Genomic DNA, 15,073 nt, shown 5'->3' with positions numbered 1-15,073 from the left:
AAAGCTATCATTCAGAATTGAAGGTCAGATAAAGAGCTTCACAGATAAGAAAAAGCTAAAAGAGTTCATCACCACCAAACCAATATTATATGAAATGCTGAAAGGTATCCTTTAAGAAGAGAAAGAAGATGAAAAAGGTAAAGATAAAAATTATGAACAACAAATACATATCTATCAACAAGTGAATCTAAAAATCAAGTGATTAAAAAATCTGATGAACAGAATAAACTGGTGAATAGAATAGAATCAGGGGCATAGAAAGGGAGTGGACTGACAATTCTCGGGGGGAAGGGTGTGGGGAGTGCGGGAAGAGACTGGACAAAAATCGTACACCTATGGATGATGACAGTGGGAGGGGTAAGGGCAGAGGGTGGGGTTGGAGGGGAGCTATGGGGCGAAAAAAGGAACAACTGTAATCTGAACAATAAAGATTTATTTTAAAAAAGTATATATACGTTTTTATTGATTTCAGAGAGAAAAGGAGAGGGAGAGAGAGAGAGAGAAACATCAATAATCAGAGAGATACATTGGTTGGCTGCCTCCTACAAGCCCCCTACTGGGGATTGAGCCTGCATCCCCAGATTTTGCCCTGATCTGAATCCAACCATGATCTCCTGGTTCATGGTAGACACTCAACCACTGAACTACACCAGTTAGGCAAGTTGTTTTCTTCTTAGTTTCTTCACCTTTTTAGCCCAGGCCCCCAAACCCTCTACTGTGACAGCAATCAGTCTGTTTTTCTATCTTTGAGTCTATTTTTATTTTGTTTGTTAGTTTATTTTGTTTATTAGATTCCACATGAGTGAAATCTTTCTCTGATTGGTTTATTTCACTTAGTATAATGTTCTTCATCAATGCTGTGGCAAAGGGGAAGATTTCCTTCCTTTTTTTTTTTTCTACAGCTGAGCACTACTGCATTGTGTAAATGTACCACAGCTTTTTTTTTTTAATCTTCACCCAAAAATATGTTTAGAGAGATAAAGAGATAGAGAGAGAGAGAAAAAAAAACATTGATAAGTTGCCACCCATACATGCCCCAAACAGGTATTAAACCTGAAAAGAGTATAGGATGATCAGAGGTTTCAGATAGAAGGAAAAAAAGATACTTAATAAGAAAATAAGGATACAGCTTGGATTTGAAATTGGAATAATGAAGTTTTATCCCCCGACAGTAATGTTTAGCAATACTTAGGTAGTAGAAAACCATGAAATAGTGTCAAATGGAAGCAGAACACCTAGTAACAAGTTGTAATATCGATCAGGTTTACTACTGCTGGTAAGGATTTTTCTCAAATTGTAGAATACACAGCTTGCCATTTCCCCCCATCCCCATTATAGGTCTAGTTTTTTTGTGTTGTTTTTTTTTCCTTTGAATGTTCAAAGCGTTGACTTGCTGTGAAACTGTGACTACCCAAATTCCCAAATGACACCATGTGACCCTTTTTTTAGGGGATAAGTCCAGTGCCTTTTGTATCTACCACCTCTTCTTATAATGATGAGAATATAAAGAAATGCATGTTAACCTGCACAAAAGTCTGGATTAAAATAGGCTACTGGATTGGTGTGCTGTGTGACATTAGGGGCACATATATCTTTATATGAGAGTATAAAAATAACTGTTTTCTTTACAAATTGGTTTTATTTTTTTAAAGTGTTGAATACTTTGTCATGTCCTCTTTTTGGGTTTCTTTCACATAAAAATTTGATTGGGCCCTGACCGGTTTGGCTCAGTGGATAGAGCGTCGGCCTGCGGACTGAAGGGTCCCAGGTTCGATTCTAGTCAAGGGCATGTACCTTGGTTGTGGGCACATCCCCAGTAGGAGGTGTGCAGGAGGCAGATGAATGATGTTTCTCTCGCATCGATGTTTCTAACTCTCTATCCCTCTCCCTTCTTCTCTGTAAAAAATCAATAAAGTATATTAAAAAAATTTAAAAAAATAAAAATTTGATTGGGATTTTTTTACCTTTAAACATTTTGTGAGTTTATTTCTAATTTTATTGTTCAAATGTTTTCTAATTTGCTCACTTCTGCTTTTGTAAAGTTTTAATTTTTATTACTATAACATTGTTTCTTTTGTTTATTTTTAACTGTTTTATAAATTGTCATGTTTAAAATAATATAATGAAACCACCCTCTCCCCTCACACACACATTGATCACCTAACTCCAAAACATTACCAAATCATAGCCAATTTTTTATACAGCTTCTGTATTAGTTTTCTAGGGCTTCTGTAACAAAAGTACCACAAACTGGGTGGTTTAAAGCAACAGAAATTTATTCTTTCAAAGTTATGGATGTTGGAATTCTCAAATGCAGATATTGACAGTGTTGGTTTCTTCTGAAAACTCTGAAGGAGAATTTGTTTCATGCCTCTCTTCTAGCTTCTGGTGATGGCTGAGAATCCTGCTCATTTCTTGGCTTGTAGATGTATCACCTCAATCTCCGCCTTCATCCTCACGGTGTTCTTCCTTTGTCTCTGTGTTATATGGCCATCTTCTTATAAGGACACTAGTTGTATTGGATTAAGGGCCCACCGTACCCCACAATGACCGAATGTTAACCAGTTATCCCTGCAATTACCCGATTTCCAAATAAGATTACACCTATGGTACTGGAGGTTTATTAGGACTTCACATAACTTTTTGAAGGAGACACAGTCCAACCCATAGTAGCTCACCATCTGCACATTGATTGGTTGCCTCCCATATATACCCCTACTGGGGATTGAACCCATAACTTAGGTATGTTTCCTGACCAGGAATTGAACCCTCCACACTTTGGTGTACGGGAGGACACTCCAAGCAACTTAGCCACTTTGCAAGTGTTTTTTGTTTTTTTTCAAACCTGTCTTCTTACGTTGCCTTTGGGTCAACATAAACCACTTATTAGTCAAAAGATTGTGCTTGAACACCCTTAGCTAGTTAGATTTTAGTCCTTTGGTCATTTCGTGTGTGTGTGTGACTTAGATTTATTTTCCAAGGAGATCATCCCCAAGGTTCTCTCTTCAGTCCTTTCTGAGAGCATGCAGTCTTGAGCATGCACAGTCTTTAGACCATCAGGTGTGAGTGTGATTTTATTTTCCAGTCTGAATTCTTAGGAGTTACCCTTAGAGTAACTTATTGTTCAGCCAGTTTTTGATCATAGGTTGTACAAAAGCCCCTTGAGCCTTTTTGTGTAATTTTGTGGCTTTAGGAAATGCTTTTAAATTTGCCCCAAATCCCACTTCAATTTCTCCTGATTGGGTGCAACCTAGTTCATATACATAGCCTTTTGGACCCCCAGGTAGGAGTGTGATCTAGGAGGGCCCTTATTTGCTAACCTTCTGGCTGGAGCTGGCAAATGGCTCTGCGCAGGGCTTGGGCGGGGCGGGCTCAACAGGGCGGGCGGGCGGAGGGAGCGGTTATGGCCCCTCTCAGTCCCGTTCCCAGAGGCTCTGCTTCTCAGAACCCCCGGAACCGCTGCAAACCTCGGAGGGAAAGCTGCCTTCCAACTGATGCCAGACACTCCCGCTTCTCCCGTTTGGGTCCGAGTCCCCAGCGATTCGCCCGTATCTGGAGCTCAGAGTCTGAGACTCCCCCCTGACCGAAAACGACAACCGCGCTCTCAGCCACCAGCCCGCTTTGCGCGCGCACCTCCGCACCTGAGTTTTTTCCACACTGCGCCTCCTCTGAGCCTCGGTGTGCTGTTATTTTTCCTTCTAGTTGAAGAGTCTCTCCTCAGCCAGCCTTCCTGTGGTTCTGGGTGATGTCCGTTCCGTCTTTTAGTTGTATTTTTGAAGTGGTTGTTTGCGGCAGCAGTCTCCGGTGTTTACCTATGCCGCCATCTTGGTCTCTCCTGGTAGTTCTATCTTAATTGCTCACTACCTAAGTGTTTTTGACTGAGCCCTTAGGCATGAACTTCTCCAAGGTCTGTCCCAGATGTCAGTCCTCTCAGGCAGAGCTGCTGAATTATTTGTTCTTAAGATGCACGGGGCAGAACCTCTGCACTACTGCTCTGGAGCTGGAACTGGGGATAGGGCAGCACCCTGCTTCTCCACAAGAGTCACCTGTAGTTTGACAGGGTGCTAGGAGGAAAGGGGATAATAACCGCTGGCTGCTTATCCCTCCTAGCCTGTCCATTCTATTAGCAAGCTGGGGAAGGGATGATAGGACCTCAGGATTCTTGGCCTCTTGTAGGTGGGAGTTTATGAGTGGGAGCTACCAGGAATGTGTAGGATGAGAGTCACTGGAGACCTGGCCTTCCTCGGGTAAATTTATACTGGTAGCCTTAGACTAGGAGCTGGGATGAAAGGAAGCCCTCATCTTCTTAATCACACTCAACAGAAGGGACCTTATATCACAGGAATCTAGCTCTGTGTGTGGAGGTGGTGTGGTGGTGATGGGAGCAGATCATGGCTCAAATGTCACAGAAACTGTTCTTACTGAAATTTAGTAGATTTTCTTGGATAAATTTTCTCAATTGGTTGTATGTCTTTAGGGCAATTTTTAGAGACTTCAGAGTGCTGTTTTTCACCTGTGAAATAGTTAATTCAGTAGGGAAAAGATCCATGGAGCTCTTCACTCTGCCATTCCAGTAGCCTGGACATTCTATTTCCTCTTTTTTTAAAAATAAATAAATAAATAAAGACCCATTGTAATTTTAGAATGGTCAAATGATGGTATCTTCTCACTCTCAGCTCTTTGGAAGTTACCAAGGTATTTTTTTTTTGAGGCCTATTTGTATATTTTCTCAGAATTTCACTCTCTAAAATGTTACTATTTTAGTCAGCTCTGTCCTTTTTTAATCTTCTTGATCATTTTTAGACTAAGAATGTATGTTTAATTCTATTGTAACTCGGGACTTTTTATAGGTATAAAATAATTTTTATAATTCAGTTTAGTATGAATCCATATTTTTCAACAGGATTTGATATTCATTTACATGACCAGGTACTAGGCTATTTTGGTAAATATTGTTGAATGTTGTTACTTGGTACCACAGTACATAGTGGGGAAATCTCTCTACCTCTAAAAATTCATGTGATCCTATTGAAGCTGGCTATGTTATACCTTATTATTGTTCAGAAATTGGTCTCATTTGAGAAGTTTATCACCTGTGTATATGTAAACATTTTTTTATATACAACTTCTACTTAGCTGATAATTTTATTCATTATACAGATGCTTGTAGATTGCCATTTATATAATTCAGTCTTTTATGAAAAGTGGTACCGTCTATCAGCTATTTTCATTTGGGAAAAGGAAACAGGTTGATGCCAGAGTTGCTGGGAGTGTTGGTTGGCTGATATCTCTTGGGGGCATCTCTGACCTTCATAAATAGCTAAAGATTCTTGTGGACAGTTGGAATGGCCTAAACCTTGCTCAATCACATAGGACTGTCTTTCATCTCTTAGCTCCCAACTACCTTTGTCAAACTCCTTTAGATGTGCTTACTTCCAGAAGAAAGGAAGGGCAAAACCTTTTTTTACAGCTTTTTAACAGGAATCAGTGAATATTTTGAGGAGGTTTTAAGAACAAGGTGTGGTAAGGCTGTGTTTTGGTCTTTGGTCTCAGTGCCTGTGAAGATTATTATCTTGCAGGGTTTTTGAGTCGGAGACAAAAACCCTTTCTGAAATCCTAGGTCTACTTATATGTCCTTGTTTATGTTTTCATATTTGTACTGTTTGTAAAAATTAGGTTACTGTCAGAAAAAATGAATTCATGTTTAGAAGTAAAGTAGATTAGATAGTAAACCATGGTCTTGACTTCTGAATATTTTCAGTTCCTTCAAGCTTTTGTAAGGTTTTGTTTTATTTTTGTTTCTGTATCCTAAGACTTGCTACATTTGTGATGAACAAGGAAGAGAAAGCAAAGCAGCCACTGGTGCTTGTATGACATGTAATAAACATGGATGTAGACAGGCTTTCCATGTGACATGGTAAGTATGTTTTCATCATTGTACAGAAATGAGGAATACCTTGTAAATGAAAGATGTAGTTATGTGCCCAAATATTATTTACAGTAAATTTTATTGGGATAGTTTTTATGTTTATATTTACTTACTTGTAATAAAGATAATTCTAATAATTGAACTTACTAGAGTGAATTTTCAATAGGTGGATGCTGGTTCTAATGTACTTTATTCAGTTTCATTTTGTTTAAAATATTAGTTTTAGTTACCTACCCTTTGATTTGTTATTATGATTAAAAGAACTGATGTAGGTACTCTTAGTGCAGTGCCAGAAAGGATTTAATGAATGATAGTAGCATTTCTTTGCTGTCTTTGCTTTAAGGCGGAAAAAAAGCAGTTGCCATCATCATCATTATTATTATTACTAGAGGCCAAATACATGAAATTCGTGCAAGGGGCTTGGCCCTTGCAGCAGCCCTGGCTGCTGCCTCGGCCCCACCCCCGGCCCACTGGTCGTTCCGGAAGGTCATTCCAGAAGGTCCAGAGGCCCGGTACATGGATTCGTGCACCAGTGGGGTCCCTCAGCCTGGCCTGCGGGATTGGGTCAGAACCGGCTCTCTGACATCCCTGAGGGGTCCTGGATTGCAAGAGGGCGTAGGCCAGGCCAAGGGACCCCACTGGTGCACGATCGGGGCCTGGGAGGGAAACGGGGAGTTGGCCAGCTGGGGAGGGACCATGGGAGGGCTCCAGGGCGTATCCGGTCCATCTCGCTCAGTCCTGATCTGCCAGACCCCAGCAGCAAGCTAACCTACCAGTCAGAGTGTCTGCCCCCTTGTGGTCAGTGCACGTCATATTGACTGGTCGACCGGTTGACTGTCTGCCCTCTGGTGGCCAGTGCACGTCATGGCAACCAGTTGAGTGGCCTTAGCATATCATTAGCATATTATGCTTTGATTGGTTGAACAGATTACTGGACACTTAGCCTATTAGGCTTTTATTATATAGGACTAGAGGCCCAGTGCATGAAATTCGTGCATGGTGGGTGTGGGGGGGTGTCCCTCAGCCTGGCCTGCACCCTTTCCTATCCAGGACCCCTGCCTGCCTGATTGCCCCTAACCGCCTCTGCCTGCCGGCCTGATCCTCCTAACTGCTCTCCCCTGCCGTCCTGATCCCCCTAACTGCTCTCTCCTGTCGGCCTTATCACGCCTAACCACCTCTGTCTTGGCCCCTTCCACCGTGGCTTTTTCTGGAAGGATGTCCGGTCTAATTAGCATATTACCCTTTTATTAGTGTAGATGGTTTTTCAGCATAAAATTTCAAGAGCAGAAATTATCCTAAAATATTCAATATAATAAACCAGTTAAAAATAAAAGTCTGCAAAGAATTCATTTACCTACTAATTTTAAGAATCAGTCTATATTTAATAGTCAATACAGGTGTATACCTTATTTCCTAAACTCTTACTGTGTGGATTTATGAAATCTATTTTAGATTATTTTGGGGAATGGAAACATTTTTGGTCTTTATAAATTCTCTTAATACTGTACTTAATTTTCCAATGATGAAAGTTGACTTTTTGGGAATGAGATATATACTAATACTGTAATTTTGGAATGCTAAAAGTGGGAGATTAAATTGAGAAGATGATGATTATAAACTTTAGCACTTTGTATTTTAAAAGTATATAAATATCATAACTTTAGGTTTCAATTCCTTTTCTTCAATTGTTTTTGATTGAAGAACACAGCTTATGTTTTTCTTGCCTACTACTGTACTGTGCTATGACTTGAAGCATTTTCCTTCTAACAGTATGTAATCTTTATCCATGGGCAAATACCATCACATGTCATTTCAGCCCCTTAGAGGCCTTGCTTTTCCATTTGTACCTCTGGTACAGATTGAAAAAGTAAAATCAAGTTAATTATTGGGACCTCGGAGTGGTTCTTAAAGAATTCATTGTCTGTTTTGTGATGTAAAACATGTATAACTCTTCATCTTTGTTAGAGATGGGTGAAAAGTTTATATTAAACCATAAATACAACTTAAAATCAACTACATGTTGGGGTAAGTGTACTTTTATCTTCCCTTTTTCTCTTAAGAGATTAAGGTCTTACAAGTGTTACGTTCTTTGAAGTGAATTTCAATTTGTGTATATATTGTGGTTTGAGATGTTATTGATATAGTTGGCTTTTGTTTTCAGTGCTCAGTTTGCTGGACTACTTTGTGAAGAAGAAGGGAATGGTGCAGATAACGTCCAATACTGTGGCTACTGTAAATACCATTTTAGTAAGCTGGTAAGAATTTAATATTAAAATGCTAAAGTGATTAGTTTTGACAGTAGAGTTGACTCTTTTTAAAAGGGCATAATAGCTATTTTTTTTCCTTTGATTTTTGCTTGAGATTAGGTTTGCTTAGCATGCTCTTCACTGGGGATGAAAAGATCTATTCATTTTAAAAGATTTTGCTTTGTTTCAGTTCATTTATAAAGGTGACTATTCTAAAATTCTAATTTAAAACATATATTGATAGTTAATAGTAAATGTTGGTATACATTTAGTAGAAAAAGCACATGTTTAAAGAACACTATAACTCAATACTATTTTCATTTAATTTGATTTTAACACTTATTTATATACATTTTGTGATTCTCTGTCACTTCTCATTTTTTTTTTTTGCTATATTACTATTTATTTTTATATATACATTTACTTACTAGGAGATAGTAAAACTGAAATAAGGCTGCTTTGTGACTTCTTAGTTAAAGATCTTAATTAACTATATTTAAATACAACTTTGGGGAATATTTTAGATTTGGTCAGTCTTTTTTGTTACATAATAGCATGGGTGACTAAGTAATATTTGATTACCTGTTAACTATTTTGTGTTCATGTCCTTTGAAGGATAGAATTTCTTTAATGTCTCAAGTGTCTATTTCTCAGTTGTCATTGATAACAGTCAGATATATATATATACTGAAGTTTAAGGCTTCTTTGTTTTTCTTTAGTGTCTTTTTAAAAATTTAAAAAAAATTCTATTATTACCTTTCCCTTGTGGATGGGACTCACTCACTCACTCACTCACTCACTCCCTCCCTTCCTTCCTTCCTTCCTTCCTTCCTTCCTTCTAAATAATATTATTATGGGCCCCTTTCTCTTGAAATGAACAGCTCATAACTTCAATATTCTGATTCATGCATATGAAATACTTAAAAGTATATATATATATGTATATATATTCTTTGGATGTTGAAGACTGATGTATTTTAGTGACTGACAGAATACTGAAGTGTGTAAGAGAAATTTTGAGATAGTAAAATTGAAAATTTTGCTTCTTGAATGTTAAAAGCATTGGATTTTCATTTTCTAAATGAGAGATGAAAATAGATAAAATACAGAAATAATAAAAATGGATTTTGAAGTTTATATAAATAGAAGTTTATATAAATGCTAGTTATTGACATGCTGTTCTTCCATTTGCTAGTAGAGGAATAAAAAGTTTTTTAGTAATTTAAGATTGTATAAGGTCTATATTTATATAGAATTTGAGCACCTTTTATAGTTATTTTTATACAGTGTAAATAATTATGGTACCACCAAGTTTTAAATACCTCAAATAACCCTCACCATACTTTATTATGAAGTTGTGTAAATACTTTAAACAGAAATGTGTAATACTTTTAGTAATGCTTTGAAAAATGCGTGGGTCTGTTACTGACATTTTCTTTAATTTTTTTTTCTTAACTGCAGAAACAAGTTTTTTAGAAAGCTGTAATGCCTTAATACTTTTGAGATCAAAAGGCTTTTTGCTTTTCCTAGAGGCATAAAGTAACTCTTCAAATATTTTCTTTTCTTCTAGTCTTGGCATCGTTCTTCAATACAGCATTTTCTATTTTGGTTGAAACTTTTTTAAAGCAGAAATTGAAAATTATACTTGATTTCTTTAATGAGTGGTTTTGTGATAAAGTGACAAATAAGCTTCTGCTTGTTTGAAAATAGTCTTCACACATTTTAATAAATGTACAAAAATATGGCATTAATGTTAAATTTAAGTTTAGATTTTTCTTTATAATTTAATAGGTAATATAATGGAGGGTGTGTAAACGGATTATGTGATTTAAAATAGTGAGACATTTTATCTTCAGTAGACATTTTGAAATATTTCACACTTGAATTGGTTTAACCCTAACAAAAAGATTATTTAAAAAATTTTATATACATATACATATATGTATATATATTTTCTTTTTTAGAAAAAGAGCAAACGGGGATCTAATAGGTCATATGATCAAAGTTTAAGTGATTCTTCCTCTCACTCTCAGGATAAACATCATGAGAAAGAGAAAAAAGTAAGTGGATTTGTTGTTGCTAAATATGTAGCACATCGACTTAATAGATTTTTTTCCTTTTTTAGATAAAATTAAGTTCTCAATAGCTGAATGTAGACAATGAAATACTGAAATTTTTTATTAATATAGAATTTTAAGTCAAAGAGTTAGGTCTAAAATGATGCCATATTTGTGAATATAGTTGTACCCATTTAGCTGAAAATTTGAAATACACCTTGATTGAAAACATGAGAGGGATTTCTTGAATGTCTTACTGTGATCATATTGTGAAATCTTTACGTGACTTAAGCAATAATAGTTTATTGCTACATATTACTAACTGATTATTTCACACTAGAGGCCCAGTGCACAAAATTCGTGCACAGTGGGTGGGGGGAGAGTGTCCCTCAGCCTGGCCTGCGCCCTCTTACAATTCAGGACCCCGGGGGTAGGGTCCCTAGGCCTGGCCGACGATCATGGCCTATTGGGGCTTTCTTTCCCCTGGTCGTCGGCAGCTGGCCCCCGCCCCCGCCTCTGCCGCTGCTTGCCATCTGTGCAGCGCTGCTCCCCACCCTCAACTGCAGGCAACAGGCATCAGGTGTGATCGCTTGGCTAGCCTGGGCCTCCTTCTGTGGGGCGATTGCTGGCTAGCCCTGCACACCTGCCACAGTGTGCTGGCTGGTGGCCTGGGCCTCCCTCTGTGGGCGATTGATTGCAGGGCCCCTAGATCAATTTCCCTGTAGAGGGAGGCCCTGCCCACCCGCCACAGCACCGCCAGCCGGGTGGCCTGGGCCACTCTCTGTGGCCGCCGTCCAGGTAGCCTGGGCCTCCCTCTTTGGGATGATCCCCCGTGATCAATCACCCAGCAGAGGGAGGCCCCACCCATCTGGCCGGGGCTCCGTGATCAATTGCCCTGCAGAGGGTGGCCTGGGCCGCCCTCTGCGGGGCGATTGTGAGGTGATGGCAGGGCCCCCCAACCAATCGTCTTGCTGGCCTGGTGCCAGTGTGTGTCATAGCATGGTCGCCCGGAAGGTTGTCCGGACGGTTGTTCAGCTGTTTGGTTGTTTGGTCGATTTGCATATTATGCTTTTATTATTATACACTGGAGGCCTGGTGCACGAAATCGTGCACTCGGCGGGCGGGTAGGGGGGGTGGTGGTCCCTCAGCCCGGCCTGCGCATTCTCGCAGTTTGGGAGCTCTTGGGGGTGTCTGACTGATAGCTTAGGCCCGCTCCCCATGGGGAGCGGGCCTAAGCTGGCAGTCGGACATCCTTAGCACTACCGAGGAGGCAGGAGAGGCTCCTGCCACCACTGCTGCGCTTGCCAGCTGTGAGCCCGGCTTCTGGCTGAGCGGCACTCCCCCTATGGGAGCGCACTGACCACCAGGGAGCAGCTCCTGTGTTGAGCGTCTGACCCTGGTGGCCAGTGCGCGTCATAGCGACTGGTCGTTTTGCCATCAGGCTGAAACTGGCTCTCCGACATCCCCCGAGGGGTCCCAGATTGCGAGGGGGCGCAGGCCAGGTGGAGGGACCCCACTGGTGCTCGATCGGGGCTGGGGAGGGACACAGGAAGTTGGCCAGCCAGGGAGGGACTGCGGGAGGGTTCCAGGGCGTGTCTGGCCCGGCTCGCTCAGTCCCTATTTGCCGGACCCTAGCAGTAAGCTAACCTGCTGGTCGGAGCATCTGTCCCCTGGTGGTCAGTGCATGTCACAGTGAGAGGTTGAGCGGCCTTAGCATATCAGCATATTACGCTTTGATTGGTTGAATGGCTGACCGGCCAACTGGACACTTAGCATATTAGGCTTTTATTATATAGGATAGATTTAAGTAAAAATCTAATCAGCTTTTTTCTTCATAATAGAACAATTTGGAAGTTCTATATATTCTTTTTTTTTTTTTTAATTTCAGAGCAGAAGGGGGATGGGGGGAGAGATCAACGATGAGAATCATTGATCAGCTGCTTCCTACACGTCCCCTACTGGGGATTGAACCTGTAACCTGAGCATGTGCCCTATTCTGGAATCGAACCAGGGAACCTTCATTCCGCAGGTTGACACTCTATCCACTGAGCCAAACCTGCTAGGGAGGAAGTTCTGTACTATATTCTTGACTTTTTTTTCTCCCACTGGTATTAATTGTTTATTATTTTTTAAATGGCCAAATGCCAAACCATTTCTTTGAGACTATTTTGTCTTTTAATCAAAAGTTTGCCTAGTATCAATCTGTCTTCTTCTTACTTACCTATTTTCTGCTTACATTTTCACTTATTTTAAAGGCTATGAGTAAACTAGTAAGGACTGTAGAATCATTCATTGGACATATTGCCATCACAGGAAAACTTTTAAGCAGTTTATACAACCAGTTTGGAACATATTTCTGCAGATTGTGTTAAAAGCTAAGTCAGGTAACATTTTCATGTTTGTAAATACTTGAGATCAGGAAGGTGATTAAAAAGCTAATGCTATTTTAAAACAAATTTGGTTTGAATTTATGTTAGTGGTTTTTTTAAGGTAAATATTTTAAAAGCTCAAGTTTAAAATTTTTAGATTAATATTGCAATTATGAGTTAAATAATAATTACAACTTTATATTCACCTTTAGAGAACTGGTTAGGTTTATAAAAATTTTTATAGGCCTTAGGCAGCAAGTATACATATTGATTTTCACTTCTTTAGTGAGGTGGTTTTGTGATAGTGACAATAGTAGGGCTTTGTCTTGCTGTCTGTTGTTTGGATTACTGATGGAAGAATGGCAGACTTGATTTAATTAGCAGTTTTAGTAAGAAGCACTCTCAGATTTTATTTAAGCTTTTAAATCCACAAACATGGGCTTCTTAGGTAGGGCTCATTATAAATTGTGAAGAAAAAAAATGATTATATTTATCTTAATATATACCCTGTCATGGTATTCTTAATGGACAATTATTAAATGTGGTACAGTGTTTAATAAATCCCAGGGCTGATGACTTTATTTAGTAATCATTTTTTTTTTTTTTGCTCTAGGAATGAATTAGATTTTTTATTTTATGGAAATTTTTGCAGTTGTTGAATACTAACGTGAAAAACATTGTATTTAGTGAAACTTATTTAGCTTTAAATTTTAGCAATTGGCATTCATTAGTATGCAAATGATATTTGAATTGTACTTTTAGCATATATAAATTTAGTACAACTTGGTTTTGTTAATCAAACTTAAAATTCATTTGTGCATTTTATTTTGTAATAACTAAGATTTTCTTATAATCTAATTTGTGGTAAATATACTATAAAGTTAATGTTAGACTTGTTTGCTTGCCTTGGTAATATTTGGGAAGGAACTTTTTATTATGTTATGATGTTACGTGATAATATAGCTGAAAAAATTTGATGTTAGAGACCATTTGATGTTAGTTAGTTCCCTCACTGGGGATCGAACCTGCAACCTTTTTGGTGTATAGGACAATGCTCCAACCAATGAGCCACCTGGCCGGGCCTGGCACATATTTTAAAATATATTAAATTTTAAGTAAGCAATAAGAAATATTTAATACTAAATATTGTGCTATCCAAATCACTTATTTAAAAGTGAAATAATTTATAAGTTAACCTTTTATATAATTATAATGAAATAATAAAATATGTAACCTTTGCTTTTTAGAGAATTTTTGTGTGACCCAGGATATATTAATATTGGATAGATATTAACTGAAATGTCAGCAAGGACATAAGAAAAGTTAATAGTGACATATGACTTTGAATAAGGGACAGTTTCTGTAAAAATTGAGAAATTGACATATTTTTAAAGGAACCTAAGTACATTTTTGAAATGAATTAAAGTTACAGGAAGAGTGTAATTCAAGAGTTAATGTTGATTGTAAAATAGAATTTTCTTTTCAGCCTTATGTTTACATAGTACTGCCATAGAATGAAATGTGGGCAAGGGTTAGGAATTGGAGAGGCACATCATATATATGTGGTTTTATTGGGAGGCTTCCAGCTTCAGAAATAATTTTTTTCTAAAGGCTAAGTTGTAGGTCATTATTTAGAAATCAGTGGTTATTTATTACATAGAGTTAATCTTGCACCAATTCATTTGATCCTTAGAGTCACCCTTTTCCCACTCATCAATGCTAACTAATCCATAATGTATAAAAAACGTAATACTATTCTTAGATCTTACAGCCAACTCACCATTAATGACTATGTAGTGTATGGAAATGCACTCAGTTCCAATTAGATATGCTAGAAATCCATCTGTCTCCTGCAGGATAGTAAGAAGCTAGGAAGATTTCTGAGCAAGTGAAATGGGGAAACTGAGACAAAATTAAACGAGGCCAAACAGTTTGGGCAGCTTGCAGTGATAAGTTAAGAACTTATCTTCCCCAAACAAGGACACTTGAGAGCAAATGGTTAATACCTCTCTTCCCTAACCCTGGCTGAGAAAATACAGAACAAAGACCCAATTAATGCCATTTGTGCCAGCTAAACCCAAAGACAAATATCACTTGGGGGATGTTAGGCAGAAAAGATAACCACTAAGGCAGGAGGAGGGGAAGGGGAAAAGAAGGGAGAGTTTTATCTCATCCACTAAACAGAGAAGTCAGCAGTCTTGGGACTTGTGAAGATAAAATTGCCAGATGTTCTTATAAACTCTGGAAAAAGCCACAACAAAGTAAAAAAGGGACCTTGAAATTTAGTCTGTTCAACCAATTTATCTGGCAGAGGAACCTTGAAACCTGTAGACAGAAAAGTGTAGAACCCCCTAAACCTCCACCAGGTGAGGGCACTTAGACTAGCTGCGTTGTCCACTTGTGCTATATGCCAAGTGTATTCTTAATAAATACACTTGCTTTGCTTCAAATATTTCTTATGAGATTGACAAG

General features: G+C 38.6%; 1 protein-coding gene across 10 annotated transcripts in view; it reads left to right on the top strand.

Annotated features, from left to right (window-relative positions):
• MLLT10 (myeloid/lymphoid or mixed-lineage leukemia; translocated to, 10) overlaps positions 1-15,073 on the top strand; it is a 224,038-nt gene that overhangs the window by 80,557 nt on the left and 128,408 nt on the right. For 9 of the 10 annotated variants that reach the window (XM_014539374.1, XM_014539373.1, XM_014539368.1 and 6 more), the window contains 3 exons: positions 5,814-5,917; positions 8,091-8,184; positions 10,140-10,235. In XM_014539374.1, the coding sequence (XP_014394860.1) occupies positions 5,814-5,917; positions 8,091-8,184; positions 10,140-10,235 (294 nt within the window). The remainder of the gene's footprint in view (positions 1-5,813; positions 5,918-8,090; positions 8,185-10,139; positions 10,236-15,073) is intronic. The other variant, XM_014539372.1, reaches the window with a different exon arrangement.

This window comes from Myotis brandtii, unplaced genomic scaffold (genome assembly GCF_000412655.1).
Source record: "Myotis brandtii unplaced genomic scaffold, ASM41265v1 scaffold215, whole genome shotgun sequence".
Taxonomy (NCBI): Eukaryota; Metazoa; Chordata; class Mammalia; order Chiroptera; family Vespertilionidae; genus Myotis; species Myotis brandtii.
Note: the sequence above shows the minus strand (reverse complement) of the source record. Positions and strands in the feature narration are given on the sequence as shown.